The sequence below is a fragment of the Hyposmocoma kahamanoa genome, unplaced genomic scaffold (genome assembly GCF_003589595.1).
Source record: "Hyposmocoma kahamanoa isolate Upper Pololo Valley unplaced genomic scaffold, ASM358959v1 114, whole genome shotgun sequence".
Classification (NCBI taxonomy): domain Eukaryota; kingdom Metazoa; phylum Arthropoda; class Insecta; order Lepidoptera; family Cosmopterigidae; genus Hyposmocoma; species Hyposmocoma kahamanoa.
Genome location: NW_020653383.1, coordinates 4,526,977 through 4,546,209, shown reverse-complemented (window position 1 = coordinate 4,546,209; position 19,233 = coordinate 4,526,977). Strand labels below are relative to the sequence as shown.

General features: G+C 36.4%; 1 protein-coding gene across 2 annotated transcripts in view; it reads right to left on the bottom strand.

Annotated features, from left to right (window-relative positions):
• Positions 1 to 19,233, bottom strand: part of LOC113239067 — a 54,889-nt gene that overhangs the window by 1,919 nt on the left and 33,737 nt on the right. The window contains exons 4-14 of one of the 2 annotated variants that reach the window (XM_026475944.1): positions 16,151 to 16,680; positions 15,318 to 15,537; positions 9,629 to 9,830; positions 9,224 to 9,439; positions 8,821 to 8,997; positions 8,480 to 8,642; positions 8,193 to 8,308; positions 7,014 to 7,233; positions 6,200 to 6,320; positions 4,591 to 4,745; positions 3,315 to 3,459 (exon numbers count right to left, since the gene is read on the bottom strand). In XM_026475944.1, coding sequence (XP_026331729.1) covers positions 3,315 to 3,459; positions 4,591 to 4,745; positions 6,200 to 6,320; positions 7,014 to 7,233; positions 8,193 to 8,308; positions 8,480 to 8,642; positions 8,821 to 8,997; positions 9,224 to 9,439; positions 9,629 to 9,830; positions 15,318 to 15,537; positions 16,151 to 16,680 — 2,265 coding nt within the window. Of the gene's footprint in view, positions 1 to 3,314; positions 3,460 to 4,590; positions 4,746 to 6,199; positions 6,321 to 7,013; positions 7,234 to 8,192; positions 8,309 to 8,479; positions 8,643 to 8,820; positions 8,998 to 9,223; positions 9,831 to 15,317; positions 15,538 to 16,150; positions 16,681 to 19,233 lie in introns of both variants that reach the window. The other variant, XM_026475937.1, reaches the window with a different exon arrangement.

Here is a 19,233-nt window from a genome sequence, read left to right as displayed (position 1 = left end):
TGCATCGATACAAACGCGCGATTGCATCGATACAAACGCGCGATTGCATCGATGTAATCGCTTATAAAGCGTATTGCCGCTCTAAAGAATGTGCTAATTCGTTACATGATAGGATGCACTTTACTCGATCATATAAGATCCCGAAAATGGGGTAAAATAAAAGTCTAAAACGAATTATTTAAGGATAAAGTGCCTAACTTTGCACTTAATTTTATTTGGAGATATTTCTCTACAGAGAACCTGTTAACTTTTTGTTTTCAACTCAGGCCCTATACTTAGTTATCAAATTCCCATTTAACCGAAAACATGAAATTGCCCAGCGGTTTAACGACACTCCACGCCGTCTGGTGGTCCGTCAGTCGCCGTAAGACGCTTGTCAACGTCGGATCTGTGTCAAAGTTTCTCTGCCTTATTTTGTTCATAATATTAATTTTAAACGCGCAGATTGTGGGACGCGAGAGGCGGCCCCCCTACACCTCACCTCCTAAAATCTAGGTTCGTGTTCAGTCGCGCGTTTGCATGGAGGCAATCGCCTATAAATCGCAAGTGTAGCGAAGGAAACGCGCGTTCATGAAACGCGCTGCTGAAAGTCGCAGTGTGTAACCACTCTTACTAGATGCCAATATTAAACCAAAACAGTGGTTATTAAAATTTCTGACTATCGGTTTGTTTGATATTTGACATCACATAACGCACAAACTACAGTATAAAATTGAACTGGAAACCTTTTTCTTTCAAAATGATACATAAAAGCTGTGTTTTAAGCTGACTCCTCTGGAGTACGTCAAGCAAGATCATCTTTTAATGTTAGTTGCTAGATTGAAATCGTAAGTAGTATCAAGAATTCACAAGCTAAAGATCAGGACTACGCTTCGTCAATTAGGTACAAAAATACAAAAATTGGGATTTACAACAGATTTCGTAAAATAATTCAATCCAAAAAAAATCCGCCCTACATATGTATATATCGTGCATGCTCCCATTATAGCGGCAGCATTAGCTCTATAATGGGAGCACGCTGCCTCACTGGATGGCAATGGCCACCTGTTGAATCAAGCACAACTCAGGGCGGTGATCCCAGTGTCTATCTGAGTGGCGATCCGGCGAACAAATTGTAGTTAATATTATTCTGAGAGCTAGATAATTATAAAGCCAATAATGCTACGTTATCATTGATATACACTTGTTTACGCAGAAATTATCCGGGTTCAATCGCTTGAACATAAATCACGTGTAATGATAACGAAATAATTATAAATACCAACGAACTGCTTTTATTTATTTCCCTTATTAATTGACAAGAACTTGTTGCCCCCGACTTTGTCCGCGTAAAATTTGGACTTCCTTATGTACTAGTAAAATACAAATTAATAATATTCGTTTTTATAAGGCGGACGGCTATGGAGTGGAATTCCCTGCCTGCAGACTTGTTCCCTGAACGTTATAACTTGGACCTTTTCAAGGTGAGAGTGAATAGGCATTATCTATGTGTGAATGCTCCATCGTCGACCTCATAGTCACTTTCCATCAGGTGAGATGGAGGACAAATACACACTTACATTAGACTAAAAAAAAAGTTTACAAGTGTAAGGAATAAGATTTTCTATAGAAAAGGGTTTTTAAAAAATACTTCTACAAACCCTTGACATACGTATTTATTTATTCTGCATTTAAAGCATGCAAATCAAGTTTCAAAAAATCGCAACCACGCAACAACGCGTTAAAAAGTTCCCATATAAACTTTAAAACCCTTTTAGATATAGCTTAAAAAAAGTATCATGTTACCTTTTGCCATTTGCAATAGTAGAATAATATTTTATACTCACTTTCAGCTTTGTAAGTTCAAGGAATACGATTTTTTATACAAACATGATTACCCTTGTTCACCTTCTCAGAATCTGTTCTTATCTTAGTACGCCTATACTAAATAAAAGTAACATATCCTCAAGTTTTCCATGTTTCTAGAACTTATAATTTTTGCTGTGCGCACAGTACATCTACCATTAAATTGCACTGGACCCTTCTCCTATATATATAGGTATGTTTAGATTGGAAAACAGTTCAATTTTCTTGGAACTTGAACTATCTATAGGTCTGGATTGGTACAATAATATCTTTTTTTTTACAATAACGTCATGTACCTTGTTTCTTTTTTTAAACTGATTTACTTTATTGTATTGTATTTTAACGAAAGTAAAGACATACGTCAGTAAGCAATGGGGCAGTATTTGTAAATAAATGTGGCATTTGTATTTAAATGATGATTTTAAATTTGCAAGCATTAGGCAAGAAAAATCTAAACGGTCATCTTTTTTAATGATTGATCCTCTTTCTCTGAGACATAAAATAAATTAAAGCAATGCCTATTTTAATCTGTTCTGAGCTACGCAAAAAATTTTTCATTTGTATACATTAACTTTGATAGTTTTATGTTGGGCCTCAAAACTAAGACTGAAATGACGACATAAGAAGAAATGACCATTATACATTTAGGTACTTATTTTTAGAACTAAGTAAATCGCACCATATGTGGAGTTACGTCAAAAACGTTTATTGTTCAATTAGATACAAAAAAATATAACCCACGTCTTCTCCATTCTTATAACTATGGACTAATGTTATTGTAGATAAAGTTACAAGAATTGGAGAGGGTTATATTTTTCTGTATCTAATGGAGCAATAAATATGTTTGTCTTAACTCCACCTATGCCATTCTTCCTTGGGAGTGCGAAATGTTGATTATATTTTCTATACTAACATTATATTAATTAATATGACCTGAAAAAATGTAAATAACGCAAACAAGTTGGCTTCTGCTTTTTCATATATTAATTTAGTATCGTTAAACATAACGATAGTAGTACCTTGAATGCAGTTCATTTATAATTTATCTGTAGATCAACTAATATAAATGGAACAATTAATATTGTGTTTTCCCAGTTCCACAATTTCAAGTTACGACAGTATGTGGTTTCATGTGCGATATGTAACCTAAGATAATTTGGAGTCAAAGGGAAAAATATGCAATTGTGAAAAAAAAAGGGAAAATAAGATTGAACTTCAACTTGGAACTTCAACATTATTCTTTTTGTACGTATGAAATGTTTTTTCGACTTTATGCTAAGGAAACCATCGACAATAACTATGTATAAAAATATATCCAAAGTGAGAAATTAGAAAAATACGAGCAGCTTTCAGCAGTACGAGGACATTGTGATTTAAACGAACTATTGTCATTGAATTCCTCTTCCCACACCCCGCAGATCTTGTAAGGCTGTTTCTCCTAAGATACAATGTTTTATATGGAAACTCACCTCATAACCAAGTTTCTTAAGGAACAGTCTCATCAGAGGAGGCTCGTCACCAAAGAACTTGGTCAGCCTCTTGACGCGGTCAGGGTTGCTGAACGAGTACGGGTCTTGATGCCGCTGATGGCCTGAGCGGATGTATTGCTGGGACCTGAAGAAATTGATGAAACCTTCTATAAACACTAAACAATGTAATACGAATCAAGGATTTAAGATATATTGTTAGCAGGGTTGGAAAGAAGATTCGTTGTTTCTGCCTACCCAATAGTATTGTATGTATAAAGCACTTTAAAGTACAAAGTCACTTTAAAGTGTGTCCATAGACAGTCCACTGGACAAATTAGGAATATCCCAGGGGCATTGTTGCGTCCGTTCTTAGTCTTCTTCGCAATTACGGCGTCCAGCACTATTCTATACCCACGATTATTTGAACTGGGTGTCTTTTCTAAAATCTATTCGCTGTGAGAATGATTGTTTTCATAGTAGATGTGTAACATATTGTTACAAGTCGTAAATATTAATTTTCATAATAAATAAAAAAATGTGTACTAACAAGAGCTTCAATACGGAAGTATAAATAATAATAATTTATTTATATAATTGATAAAGTTGTCGATGATCTAAAAATTTTCTTGATAACTTTACATAAGTAATATTACAAAAAAGTTGAAGGCTTGAATGAAAATTAAAAAAGTTTTTTTTACTCATTTGGTTTAACGTTTCTTTAACGAAGATACGAAATAGGAAATGAAACTATTCTTCCGGGTCTAAATCCCATATTGTCGCTTAGCAAACAACACCGCTCAAGTAATTTGAAGTAATTGTAAAGGAGAGTGAAAAAACTGCACTAATATTATTGCATACTAGATTTTCTAATCTATTATTGATAATAAGTGCTCTGTTTATGAACATAGGTATATGAGTTGGTTGTAAAACTTTTATTGATATTCACGTTTTATTTGGCCTTGACTAACGTTCAAAAGTTAAAATCGCCAATTTTTGACTTGAGCGGTGTTTTTTGCTAAGCGACGACAATATTTGTTCTTACAAACAAACCAACCTTTTGGGCCCTTTGCACAGGATTATTCTTTGATTAAAATTGACAATGGTCATTAATAGAAACTCACTCTTGATCTGCTGCAAAGACCATGTGCTAAAGGTATCCATAAATAGTGATTTACCGATTATCATCAACTTATTTAACACGGAAATTTCGGTTCATGTCCTTGAATTGTCAATCCTCGCCAGTAGCAAGTCATATAATTTCAAAAAGACTGCTTACTTGTACATATGCCTCAAAGCAGCGATCTCAGCCCTGATGTTGTCCATCTCCTGCATGACGAGGTGCTGAGTTCTCATTTCACTGGACAGATGGGCCACTGACCGGGCCAGGGTCACCACGTGGGACTCTAGTCTTTGGAAGCGCTTGTTTATGCCCTGTGGGAAGAATATCTTTATAGTAAGTGTTTATGGGAATTATTTCAATTGAATCCACTGACATTTCAATGAATAATTAATGAGCGCTCTCGAGGGTGTTGAGATGACAAAGTCCTGTAGCTGTCATACAGAGTCCATCGCCGCTTAGAGCCTGGAGGTTTTCTCTACGCACTTTACTTCGTACTGTGTGTACTTCTCAAGTCGTATCTGCTCGGATACTATAAGTAGGCGTGTATACAGTAAGTAAGAGTTATAATTGCTAATGTAGTTGTCCCATTTTATGTGATTTATGCCAGTAACCGAAGTTAGTGTAAGAGCTCCAGTGAATGAACGATTAAGGAAAGTTAACGCCTAGAAATTACTCTCCGAATGGGGATCGGTTCGGTGTATGTGTTGGAGCTGACAATTGACACTTCCGTTGGTACAATTTCTCTTGATTGTAATTTTAGCAAATGACATGAAATGACACTAATTTTATTAATTCACTAAGTTCAATTACTGGTGCTCCTAGCCTACCTGCCACCAACTATACATATTTCTCGTAATATATTTTATTATAGCCTTTACTTTAGCCTGTAAAGCAAAAATGAATGCAATTTCAGTGCCTTTTCTCAAAAGAAGTTTTTAATTTTTTTATGATATCAAGTGGCGGGACGAACAAGTCGTGCACCTGGTGGTAAGCAACATGTCTATGCATGACAATTGTAGTGCCACTCAGGGCTTTAAATCGCAAAAATGTGAGGGTCACTTCCACTGCGTCCATCATTCTGGGACATAAGTTGACAAGTCCCATGTGCCCGTAATGTCATCAGAGCTCTTACCCTCTAAAACCAGAACGCAGTGATGCTCAAATTACCGCTGAATAGCATAAATAGGTACTTCCCTGGATGAACTGTATCAGAAGGAGCTTTATTGCTACTAAAGCAACATATAATCTATTATCAACATAAATAAATAACCTATAATCAAAATGAATTAATTAAATCTAAATGTTTATTGAATTGATATTCAATTATTTTTATGTGAAATTACTCCACTAGTTTGTTATAATGATTAATACAAAGATCAAACATTCAGAAAAAAAAAAATTGGCACAGTATGCTAGAAGACGTCGGTTCGAATCCGGCCGGATCGGAATTTTTTTTTCTGAGCGTTCGATCTATGTATTAATAATTATAATTAAATCTACTTAAGTACTCCTCTAATAATATTAATGCGTCAGACAACCATACCAATTTCCTGGTCTCAAAACCGGGGCAATACCCAAAACACCCAGACCTGAACCAATTTAGAAATGTTTTTCCCAAATTTTGCTCTACCGAAAATCAAAACAAGGATCTTGTCATTTAGCGCCCACGGTGCAAACCGTTGGGCCACCGAGGTCGTTTCTGTATTGCAACTACAAAAAATAATTAAAAACGGAAAGAACAGCGCCGTGAAACATTCTGCCTAACCTTCAAGTCGTGTTTCTTTCTATTCTCATGCGAGCTTCGTCTTTTATCTCTCACGGGTCGACTGCTAACTGAACTTGATGGGAGGGAAGACATGCTGCCGTATCGACGTTTTGACGATAATCTGAAATCCATGATAAAAAATTAAGGAACATCCTAATTTCAACAGGGAAGATGGTTTCTCCGTAACATCACTTTAAGATCCAGTATTTCCTCTGATGAAAAATCCCAAGCAGAAACAAAACACCAATACAACTCATTAATATGTTTGGTGTTATTTTTATTTTTAAATTTATTTTAATTAAGAAATGTATTGCAGTAAAAACATCATATTGTTAAAATAAAATATTTTATAAATCGTACAGTAGCGTAAATCGGAACAGTGTTTGGTAAATTAAATATAAGGATTTGACTAATAACATTTATAGTTTCGAATAGACTGATTTGCATTCATATTAGACATAACTTGCTGATGATTTTTCATCTCAGTCAGTCTTGCCCAAAGGAACTGCAAAGGGTCCGAAACGTTGGTTTGCTTGAAAAAACATATATACGCTATTTAGATCCTAAACAATAGTTTCATTTCCTACCGTTTTAAAGTTCATAACTTCGACATACCTACTTTGGAACGCTGAGCTGGTGGTACTAGTGTCAAATGATGGGAGGCGCAAGGGTCCACACTTATTGTCAAAATGAAGTCAGGCGATCATCCTTGCTGTTTATATAATATGATGGTTTTACTGCGGTCACCCAAACGGAATGACATAATAATCCTATATTTTTCGACGGGCAATGGTCTCTTATAACAAAGTCTTACCTGGACTCCCAAGTAGGTTGCTTAGCCAAATTAGCAGGTTTTCTCACACCCAGCAGCTGCAGTACCTCAGCGTACATATTCTCCAGCCCTCTTAGTTGCCTCCGGATAGCCCTTGCATCTCCCGTCGAGGCATCGCTATCAGTTCTGCCGTCCAGGAGTGAAGAGAGGTCTAAGCTGCGGGTTGTTGTTGATGTCATGTCTGTTGTGTCCAGGCCGAATACTGGAAAACATTTTGTGATTTTTGGTTGCTGAGCGGGAATTAACCTCCGAGAGAGGAAAATTGGGGGTCTGATTTCTATGCCCCAAATTCTTGCTTCATGATTAGCAACTATTTAGGAATGTGATAAACTATGAGACCATAGGCATTATTGTTTTTAGACTTAAATCGCTCAGACCAAAAATCTTATAGCTCATTTCGAAATCATGATTCATTTTTAAAGGGTGAGTTACCAGTCACTGACAAATACTATATCAAATAGTATTTGACCTATTTCTTAACTTATATTTTAATCATAATTAATACTAGCATAAGCAATGTTATTATAGTAATAGCTTTTTACTGTGGTAGATTAAGTTTGTTGGTTTTTATTACGATACCAAGTGACGTGACGAAGTTGTGCACCTGGTGGTAAGCGACATGTCTACCTATAACAGTTACAGCGCCATTCAGAGCTTCATATCACAAAAATTTAAGGGGCACTGCTACTGCGCCCGTCACTCTGAGACATAAGTTGACAAGTCCCATGTGCCTTTAAAACCGAAACACAAAAATCGATACCACCAATGAACACTAGCAGTAATAAGTTGGCATACAACTTATTTTTTGCTCATTTTCTTTTATTTTAAAAATGGCCATATTTACTTACTAATATTATGCTCTTCGAATTTTCTGAAGAAAAAAAGAAACAAAAACAAAATTCGAAAAACAAAATGAAAAAAAAAGAAACAAAAAACAATATCAAAAAAAGGACAGGTCCAGATATTAAGTTGGCGTAGTGTTCATTGGAGTACTTCCCTGGACGAGCTCTTTCACAAGGAGCTTTACTGCTACTACTGGTTTATATGCAAAGACTAACGTAATGAAATTGTTGCCGCAGCTGAGTAGATATTATAACCGTTTTAAACTCTTATCCAAATTCAGAAATGACAGTCCGATACGTAAGTCAGTGAATAACTTACAATGTTTCTTATAATGGTGGTCTCGTTTAGAAGTGTGTTTCTTGTGGGAATGCCAGCGTGGAGAGTCGCGTCCTCGTCTGCGCTCCTCAGGATACTCTGACGCTCGACCTGGTAAACTGGAATGAAGAAGTATGGTAATCATGGAGTAAAATCTTTCACTTCATCAATATTCAGTACTAGACTTTATCCATATCTAACATCTAATATGACTTGTTCGACCCGTCACTTGATATTATATAAAAAAACTGAAATGAAATCTTTACAGCAGCACTGAGAAACATATTTACCTATTCCTCTTGTGCATGTCAGAAGACGGTGAGATGGGAGGCAATGGAGGAGTTACAGAACTATTAGAGCTGCCTGAAGAATCAAGCCGCATGCTCGCCAGCTTTGGTTCCAGGATCTGTCGCAGTTCGCATTCTACCAGGTCTGCCCATTCGTTTTCACCACCTGGAATATATGTTTTTCATTTACAACTTCAAATTTAATCCCAAGATCAGATTGGATCATTGTGGGAATCCAAAATTGCGTCAGGAATAAATATGGGCTTCGGATTAAAATCTTCAGGGCCGATAACGAATTCTACGAGGATAATACGCAAATCTAATATGCCCGCCGTACGACTTACCCTGTGCGTTATTTTGTTGACTAGTCCCCGCCTGCGGCTGGGTGCGGGCAGGCCCTACAGCATCGGAGTCTGCTGACGTATCGTGCAGGCTAGCTTCAGGTCTTCGCCCACTGGAGTACGCTACACTACCTCGCCCCGAATCCACGTTTGAGGACTGACCACCGTTTTTGTCGTAGTCTATAAATTATTCAAGTGAAACTTAATTGGTGTGGTGATACTAATAGGACTGATGTTAAAAGAGTTGATTGATATCAGTTATTGAATGATGTTTGGTTCCAAAGAGTAGATTTTAACATCAGTAGGTGAATGTGGATGGACAAACTTAGATATTAAATAAAATTTAACATATAGACGTTATTATATAGGTTATATTTAATACTCAATACTCAATACGTTTATTTACCTGAACTAGCACCAGACCCAGCACCCTTCTTTCCAAGCGCTTTCAAATCCTCTATCCGATTTGGAGTCTGCCTCGATGACGAAGGTTGCGGGTTATACGCTTCGGCTTTACCACTAGAATTGTAAACACTGTCAGCTGATTTCTGGCTTGCACTCTCATCATTTTTGTCTTGACTTGTAGAAGGTTCGTCTTTTTTTTGATTTGTGTCAGGTGTTCTACGCTCTTTGTGACTGTCTGGAGTTCTTCTGTACACATTTTCCTGAGCCCTTTGTGAATCAACTGATCTTCCACTTGTTCTTATTCTTTCTTCAAAACTGGATCGTCCTTGGGCAACTAATCTTGATCTGAAGCCTCCATCGTCCGATTCTCTTTCTTCACAATTTCTTTGACTGTCATTTGGTGTACCGTCTAACAGGTTCCCGTGAGAATTTCTCCTAGATCGATCATGGATTTGTGGTGTTGCGAGTTCGTGTCTTGGGTGTGCGTCATCGAGAAGATGAGGGTGGGAGGAAGCTCTTCGACCGTCGACGAAACCTCTTTGTCTGACGATCTCTCTTTCTAGTTGTTGTGGGCTTCTTAGGTCTTGTCTTGAATGGGAATTGTCAAACTGTAAAGAAAGTAAAGTTAATATTAAAGTAGGTATACTGGTTTACTACAATGTTTTTGTTTCATTAGAAATTAAATATATATATATTTATTTTGGATTTAATACAGGCTGGCAAGATTTAATACGTGCCTACTTATCTTACACAACCGTAGAGGTTTTAAGCGCAGGTGCAACAACTTTTTATCTGAGTCCATATTTTAACTGTAAAAAATTAAAAATTTCAATCATTACTGATTGAAGAATGTCATTTTGTCTTATCCATCTATATCAGCCTTTGACAATTGATTTCTGCTCGTAGACCTCTTTCATTTCTTCATTTTAACTCTGACCATCTATTCATGAACTGATTCATAACTTTTTTGCTGATCGGCTAAGAGATAAGCGATCACCTGAGTACAACCTTGCGGTCGGTATTTTGTGCCGGTATGTGGATACCGGTGATCTCCGTATCCTATACCTCATTTTTTTTTACAATATCAAGTGACGGGATGAGCAAATCGTGTGCCTGGTGATAAGCTACATGCCTGTCCATAACAGTTGCAGTGCCACTCAGAGCTTCAAATCGCAAAGATCTGAGGGGCACTGCCACTGCGCCTGTCACCCTGAGACAGTAAGTAAGTAAGTTGACAAGTCCCATGTACCTGTAATTTCAACAGCATTGTCCGGGCAATATACCCTGCACTTGTTCTAATCTATTGTGGTCAGATGTCTGTTATTGGTTTCAAAGCATTTACCCACTGTTCTTACGATTAAGCGGAGTAAAATTGAGCATGAATCTTTCCATATTTCTTTTAGGACTAATTTCTTTAGTTAGTTTCTGCAAAAGCGTTTCGTATTCTATCCCAAATGTGAAGACTGGTCGAACAAATTGCGTGAAGATTGTTGACGCCTATAGCTTATAAAGCCGACCGCGAATGCTACGGTTGGCTACAAACGCTGTCTATACCAGGAATATACGTCGATTGACTTTTGTGGTTTAGTTTTAAATAGTGTGATTTTTGACGGAAATAGATGTAATAGTTTAGGTTTTCAACTAGCAACTGGGAGTTTAGAGTGAGATGAGAGATTAACTTTTTAATTACCCGAACTGATTCTTATCGTAGGTGTTCGGTATTTCTCAAAAATAAATTCGTTGGCAACATTTAAGTTTGACAGTAATTCTTCGTCAATATTTTTGATTTTTTTGCATTGAATTTTGTTTATATTTTTGAGTTTAGCTGTCAATAAAATAAACATTAGTTATATAAAACATAGACTATGATAAAATATAATAAATAAAATTTATACAATACAATACAATACTACACTATACAAATATTATTTATTGTACACAAGACAATATAATGATAAATAAAAGATGGGGTACCTACTACCGGCGGCTAATAAAAACTATTTGATCGTAAAAGCATCGTTTTGATTTAGCTGCTGGATCCTTTTGTTAAAATATGTTCTTTCCTGTGGCAAACCTATTTTTTCATGCGGAGGAATGTTGTAGGAAGTAAATGTTGACCTTAAATGCTAACTGGTGGGGCATTATAAGCTTTGGAGTTTATTGCTCGTTACACGACGAACGGTGAAACAACAAAACACGGTTATAACAGGTAAGACGAGTAAACGTTCCATTTGTCAAGTTTACCAAATCTGTACACATACCTACTTAATGATGATACTTTCAAAGATAAATAATAATTGATCACTAATTACAGGTTTCTTACTACGGTATGAGTTCTTATTATTTTCCCGATATTTCGGAACGGTTACACACTCCACGGTCACGGGTCAACCTGTGACCATGACCTGACTAGTGATAATCATTTTGTGGATAACCACGAAAGCCTTAAAATCCTTAAAACATACATTAAATAAGTCTAACCATATTTGAATACTAACAATGTAAATCATTATATATTCTTAATGTGCAAGAAAAGCAATTAATTTAATTATTCATTTTACTAGTGTAAATAATTTATAATTATTTTTTGACAATATTATTTGTAATTATGGGTGTAATACAAAGACCAGCTGAAATATAATTCCAAACTAATTATTACTCACATTATTTGATTTATAATTTGTATAAATCATATTATTTCAATTACCTCGACGTTTCGGACGTATTGCAACGTCTATGGTCTCGAAGGGAAGAGGCGGGTGCCCGTTTTTTCAGAGTTTTCTAACTACCCGCACTAGGTTTTCATTAAAATTTGTTTTATACATGATTAAGTTCGGGATTATCTGTTATTTAATCAAATAATGTGTGAAAATCGTGAAAGTTTAAATCCAAGTAATTATTACACACTAGTTATTGCCTACGTGGTCTATCGGTTACCATGCCGGACTGCCACGCAGAGGTCTCAGGTTCGATTCCCAGGACGGGAAAAATATTTGTATGGCCTATATTTATTTCTATCGTGAGTTGGGTGTAATTTGTGGTTGTCTATGTGTGTGTCCATGGCACCCGCGACACTGAGTTTCCTTAGTGCGGGGCTATGTTGAGTGTGTGCGTTATTATTATTATTGTGTTAGGGGGTCATCACGATAACCACGGTAGCCTAGCGGTTAACATTGTAGGCGTTGGATGAAGAGGTCCCAGATTCGATTGCTGGTACCAATTTGGCAAATAAACTTTTTTAAGTTGGTTTTAGTATGAATGTTTTCGGTTGTGCTCCAGATTAAATTCCGTTGCTATAGTACAGTGATTCTAGTTTGAGACCACATAATTGGTGTAGTTGTCTAGCATATTATTATCACACTTATCGACACAGAATTAAAGTCAGAAAAAGATATACGTTCATGTAATCAGAGTCCAAACAGATCTAAAGCTGTTTAGCTGTGGTATCAACTTGTGTATCCACCACAACCACCACACGAGACACTCTTATTAGGTATAATCCTACCCTTTCGAAAACGTAAAATGATGGTATAATGTGTGATTACAATTTTTTTCTTCTTTACTGTCGGCTGTGTTAACGGGCAGGAGTAGTTTTGAATTTTTTTTTATGATGTCAATAGATGGGACGAAGAAGTCGTACGCCTGGTGGTAAGCGACAAGCGTAACCATGACAGTTGCAGCACAGAGCTTAAAATCGCAAAAATGTGAGGGACAGTGTCACTGCGCCCGTCTCCCTAAGACATAAGTTGGCAAGTCCCATGTACCTGTAATTTCATCAGCATCCTTAACCCTTCAAATTAACGGCAGAAATAAGTAAGGTGGCACTTCCCAGGACGAAGTCTTTCACAAGCAAATTTGCTACTAAAAGTTATTTATTATAAAGAGGATAAAAGATTTCTAACTGTTTTAACCAAAGTAATCTAGGAAAGAGTTGAAGCTGAGCTCGCAGCGGTATAATGGACAATAACAATCTCGATGAAAACGGAGAAGCACCAAAAACAATGCATGATTTTCACAGAGTTTGAAATGTTTATAGTTCTGAGGCGTATGTGGCGACGAATTCCGAAAATTAACAATGTCTATCGTATTACAAAGCCTAGTATTATACACGTATAGCGGTGAAGGCGACAATAGTTATGTTTAGTTTGACATTAGGTTATAACACTCTTTAGATGCATACATTTCAATTCGATGATTATTAATTCTTAATGTGTTAGATTAAACTTTGATATTTTGAAATGTCTGGAAACCTAGTGGGAGAAAAACTTCTTTATTGAAAGTTCGAAGGTTGAAATCTTTGTGGCGGCATGTACCTATGAGTTTAATTTCTATGTTACGTGCATTTGTGAATGTTTAGCTGCAGTAACTCTTGCTAACGGTGGCGGTGAAGGAAAATACTTCGATAAAATCTTCAAGTCAAAGAAGGTTTATCAGGAATCTTGGAAAACGTATGTAGTCCTAAACCCGCATTGATCTAGCATTGCGTACTAGAGCTTAAACCAACTCCTAGGAGGAGACTCGCGCCTGGCAGTGGGACGTAACTATTTTTTCGGATATAAATCGTGTATATTTGTTTTCTTCAAATAAACCTACGAATCGGACCGTTTGGGCCGTTTCGGGTCGTTTAGGTTCCATGGTTACGGCTGACAGGCAGTCGTTATTTAGATCCGAAAAAATTGTTTCTCTTCCTATGTCGAGATACCTCCAATAAACACTACGCCGACTTTATTTTTTGGTCATTTTCTGTTATTTTTGTAAATAATCATGTTTGTTTCCTAATGTTATACTCGGGAACTTTGTGAAAAAAATAAACAAAAAAGAAAAAACAAATTTTATGAGAAAAAAAAACAGAACAAGTCCAAAAATTAAGCTGGCGTAGTGTTCATTGGCTGTATCGATGTGTAATAATGGCGAAAACCTAAGAAATCGAAGTATTTACTGCAAGCGTAAATTAATTTGCCACATGTTATTAGCCAAACAAGTATGATCAGTAACCAAAGGGAACAATTTCAAAGAAAAAAGAAATCTCAAAGATCGACATATTTTTGAAGTGAGCTTTTAACAATGATAGCAAGTTTCTTACAAGCAAAAATTCTGTGGCTTCGTAAGATGTTATTAACAATTGCGTTCGTGAGAAGCGGTTAATAGTTGAGAACTATTGTTCTTTGTTTCGTGTGGGAACGAACGGGGCTTGTGGGGTGTTTTTGGTGCGCGTTGACTGTGGTCGGTTGCCTGATTGGTACTTTGAATAGTTTCCTTATTGGCTTTACTTTCACCGTGTAGTTATTTTTTGTATTTATTGACTTTTCGTGTTTCTACTGACGCTTTATTTTGGATTAGGTTAGGTCTTTCAATATTATTACACTAGTACTTGTAATATTAAGTAGAAGTATACTTCTTGTCCTTTCCACTCCTGGCATTTACTCAATCATCTAGTCCACCGTTTCAAATTTTAGATCTTAAAGAAAAAACCTTACAGCTCAAACTTTAAATACATGCCGAATTGTCAGAAAGTTCATGCAGATGGAAGACGACAAAACAGGTTCTCATCATCATACAGCCTCAACATACTGCATTTATTTGATTTCTGACGAGTAGTTAAAACTATAGGAAATGAAACTATTTTTCCGGATTTAAATCGCGTATATTTGTTTTTTCAAACAAATCGATGTTTCGGGCCCTTAACAGGTCCCATGGTCCCGGTTGACCATGGTCAACATGGAAGCATGGCATGCATGCTATGCATAGTTAAAACCAGCCAAGATGCTGGGAAAGAAAGACAAAAATAATGTGCCAGTCTGTACTATAAGTACCAGAGCAACGAAGTTCAGCCAGGGCATTACTATGAAGACCAACTTAATGTACTTACAGAGTTTATGAAACAAGTTATACATTTTACAAACGTATAAAGACAAGCATAGAAAAATGTGACAGAAGAAACAGTGATAAGAACAAAAATATGTCGTATAATTAGACGTCATTTTTATGCCTGTTCTGCGTAAATTAGATTTGGTTAGACGGTACTAGTTTAATTACGGTCTAAGCTTATGAGATTTCTCATTTCTCACAACAAATTTATTTGGAAAAACACTCACCTGACTTTGTGGTCCAGTCTTCAACGACGTAAAGTTTGCCATGGAGCGAACTTCCATGTCTCTCTGATACATTGCACTTCGCCGACCTGGAGGTCCGTATTGCGAGTACAGGGCATCAGCTCCCAAAGCTTGTGCTCTGTGAGGAGTGGCCAACATTTCGTGCGATCTCGCCTGGTTTAACAGCATTTGTTGCTGGACTATTTGGTGCTGCATTAACTGCCTATAAAAAATAATTTCTTTTAAAGTGTTTGATATTATGACCTGATTTTTTGACGTGTTGTTTTCAGAGATAGTATTTTGTTTTTGCGCGATTTCGTAAGCATTGAACGCCGAATTTTGAATCAAAAATTTTCTTTACATCAGACGACAAAACTGCTTTTTTAAAAGTAGGTACTTGTGGTAAATAACATTTTTTTTGTTATATTATAAAGCTTATTGAATTAAGTCGGTTTATAACTTTGTCTATGTTAATAATATTAGAGTTTAAAGACACCATTGGTTGTCATTGTAATGTGTAAAACAGTAATCAAGATTCAATTGAAAGTTTTTGAAGGCTATTTAAATTTGTGAGTATACGCTAATGGGTGCTAATTAGCAAGTTTTAAAGTAAAGTTAAATTATTTTGACTAGCAGACCGTAAAGGCTGGAAGAAATCAGTATTATAAGTAGCTTATTTATTTATTTTTATTGAGATTTTCCTACCACGACGCGCGTGTTCACGCTAATATACTTAATAAAAGTTTTGTTAACAGAGAATTGATAGTAATCCAATGAGAGATGTTTAGTTAAAAAATGGTCAAACCTCTTCTAGGCCATTTACTTTAGTTCCTTACCTGTGTGGCGATGGACTTGGATATGCCATGTTGCTAGGCACATTGTTGGTCATACCATGGTTGTATTGCACATCTGGTCTATTTTGTACTTCAGGTCTGTTCTGAGGCATTGGTCTACCGTAGATCCCTTGCTCCACCTTTCTTGGTGTTTCTCTTGGCGTCACTTGTTCTTCGGGCCGTTTTCTGTCTTCGCTATTGTTTAAATTTGGTTCTTGATCAGACTTTTCCTCACTTTCTTTACTTTTGAATCTACTCGATATCATGTCTTTTAGCGTGTGATACGTTTTGCTGACCGACTTTGCGCTTTTAGGTGCGTCTCTAGTATTATCCTTTCCGGTCTCAACAGTGACTGTTATAATCTGTGAATTATTAGGTGTCTCTGACTTTTGGTAGTTTTTAGCAGGTATTGGAGGTTTCTGGTTATCGTAGCCGAGGTTTCTGGGTATCACGCCAGGGTTCTGAGGCTGGTGCATGGCGTAACCGTAGTTCTGTTCTTGATACTGTCTGAAGTCGGAGGGGCCCGCTTGGTTCTGTGAATTAAAGAGGTATAACGTCATTAGTGTGCTGTGAGATGGGAATGGAGAAAACAATGGTTGGTAGGAATTGAGATTAGATGCGTTACGAATCGGGTTTAAAGAGGGGTAACTGTTTATTTGTCATACGGTAAAATATGATAGAAAAATTCAATTGTATTATTTATTATTTACAAATGTATTTTTTTAAATCGACTACAAAAAAATGGAAGAGGTTCTCAAAATAATAAATAAAAAATATTTTCTAAAAATAAAATATAAATATATAAAAATATTCCACCTTTTACGGTGGCAAATTAGGGTATTAATCCGGTTTATTGGATTTCACCTACTTTCCGTTAACCGATCTCAATAAACTTCGCAGATAGACGTAATTCCACAAATATTTGAAGTTGGTTTTTTTTTTATAAAAAAGGTTATAATTTGATCAAAGATGATGGTGCCGTTTGTTACGTTAGCAAGTTGATTTTTATGGTAAACAAATAGATGTGTATAAAACTAAAAGATTAGTGCAATTTATCAAGTGACAGAATGCAATATAAAGTAAAATAAAAATAATTATACCAACATTTTCAAGAGCAAATTCAACCATGTTGCTTGCCCAAGTATTATATCACTCAGTCCAAGATTTATTGTTATTGCATCGTCAGTAGTTTTCAAATTTTTTTTTAAAGTGTTAAAGTATTATTCACAATGATTACACTCACACATTTTAAAACATATTAAGTACCACAAAGTTAAGACTTTTTTTAACGTGTTCTAACATTTTTATATAAAGTTCCCTAAACATTTCTTTTGCGCTAAAATAATTGATTACAACCACTCTTTTACTACTTCACATATACGATTGTCACTTTCGCTTTTATAGCTTCAGTTTTAATTACGAGTTTTATTTACGATTTACTTTTTCAAAATTTGATATTGGAGAGGCTGCACCGATGCGCCCGGCAGCTAGGTACATTTGGGTCGCGACTGCGCCGGAGTCGACTTGCGCGATGCGCGATGCGATGGTTCGCGTGCGGCCTTGTCACGCCGTATTTTGTTTAAAGTTATTGTTTTCGAAGTTCGTGGTGAAAATGGTTGTCAAGCACGGGACATCCATTGAAGAATGCAAACAAACTGTCGATTTTAATTTAAACTATTTCAAAGATTTCACCCACCACTCTCTAAATCCGGTAGGACTTTAAAACAGACGTCGGAACAAGGGAGAACAGTACGTCGGGTTTAGATGACCAAGCCTGGGAAGTTATGAATTTAGGAATTTTTGAAAATTTGAAAAAAAAAAAACCTCTTAATGATGTATTTCACCTTAGTGGTGTACAGGGAAGGGAGTAGAAAATGTAGAAATGGTGGATATTAATGGGGGGCTTCTTCCTTTTGGCTAGGTCTACCTTCAAAAATAATATCAACGGCCAACTCGAGGTAAGCTATTCTAAAGTTTAGTTTTGTTATTCTTTTCCGTTTTCTTGTTAAATATACACTGTATTACTGTTCTATGTTAGTGTTACATATACGGTAGTGCTCTTTTATATAGCTCTTGTAATTAAACAAAATAATACGAATATATGAACTTTTATATTTCATGGGATAAAGATGTGATATAGGCATAGTGGCGGAAATTGGCTTTAAAGAGAAGCCAATTTCCGCCACTATTTCCAATTATATTCTGCCGTATTTCCTATATCTTTTCTTTTAATGTGACCACGCAATCTAGTAGATCGATTTCGTTTAAAATTGACTTTCACCTTAATGGTATACTATAGCGCTAAAGCGTGTGGGCTGTCCAAATTTTCGAGATTACTTTAATCGCTTTTAATGTTAAAAGCGTGAAATCAATTAGGGCTCCTACCATTACTGTAGTGCACCTTGTGAGGTTCAGTTGGCGACGTATGGTTGGTATTGAATGAGAAATAACATTATCTATATAGGTATACTAGAATATTGCTCTTGGTGCTGTATTGCCTTCCACGTGAAAATAAATAAATTCTTCAGTACGCTATATTACATCGTAGCAGTGGAGCTTCTTGTGATAGAGTTCGTCCAAGGTAGTACTGCCACCTTACCCATTTCTGCCGCCAAGCAGTAATGTTAGCGTTACTGTGTTCCGGTTTTGAAGGGTAAGGGTGCTGGTGAAATTACAGGCAACATGGGACTTGTCAACTTATGTCTCAGGGTGACGGGCGCAGTGGCAGTGCCCCTCAGATCTTTGTGATTTAAAGCTCTGAGTAGCATTGCCACTGTTATGGACACGCGTGTAGTTTACCATCAGGCGCACTTCTTGTTCGTCTCGTCACTTGATATAAATAGAAAAAAATCCCCTGAAGAACCCTGCCTTCATTCTGATTGTGCTATTTTACTAAGTAAATGCTTTAATATCGATAATATTTTAGATAATCTCTTTACCATTAGTGCTCAACAAAATAGTCTTTCGATATCATCGCCCGTTGGAAAGTTGCTGTGCTCCTGCCCATTTAAATAGAAAGTGGTTAGAAATATACAAGTATACTTGTAACGAATTTGTGAAAATAGTTACTTTCTTAGCAATAGGCA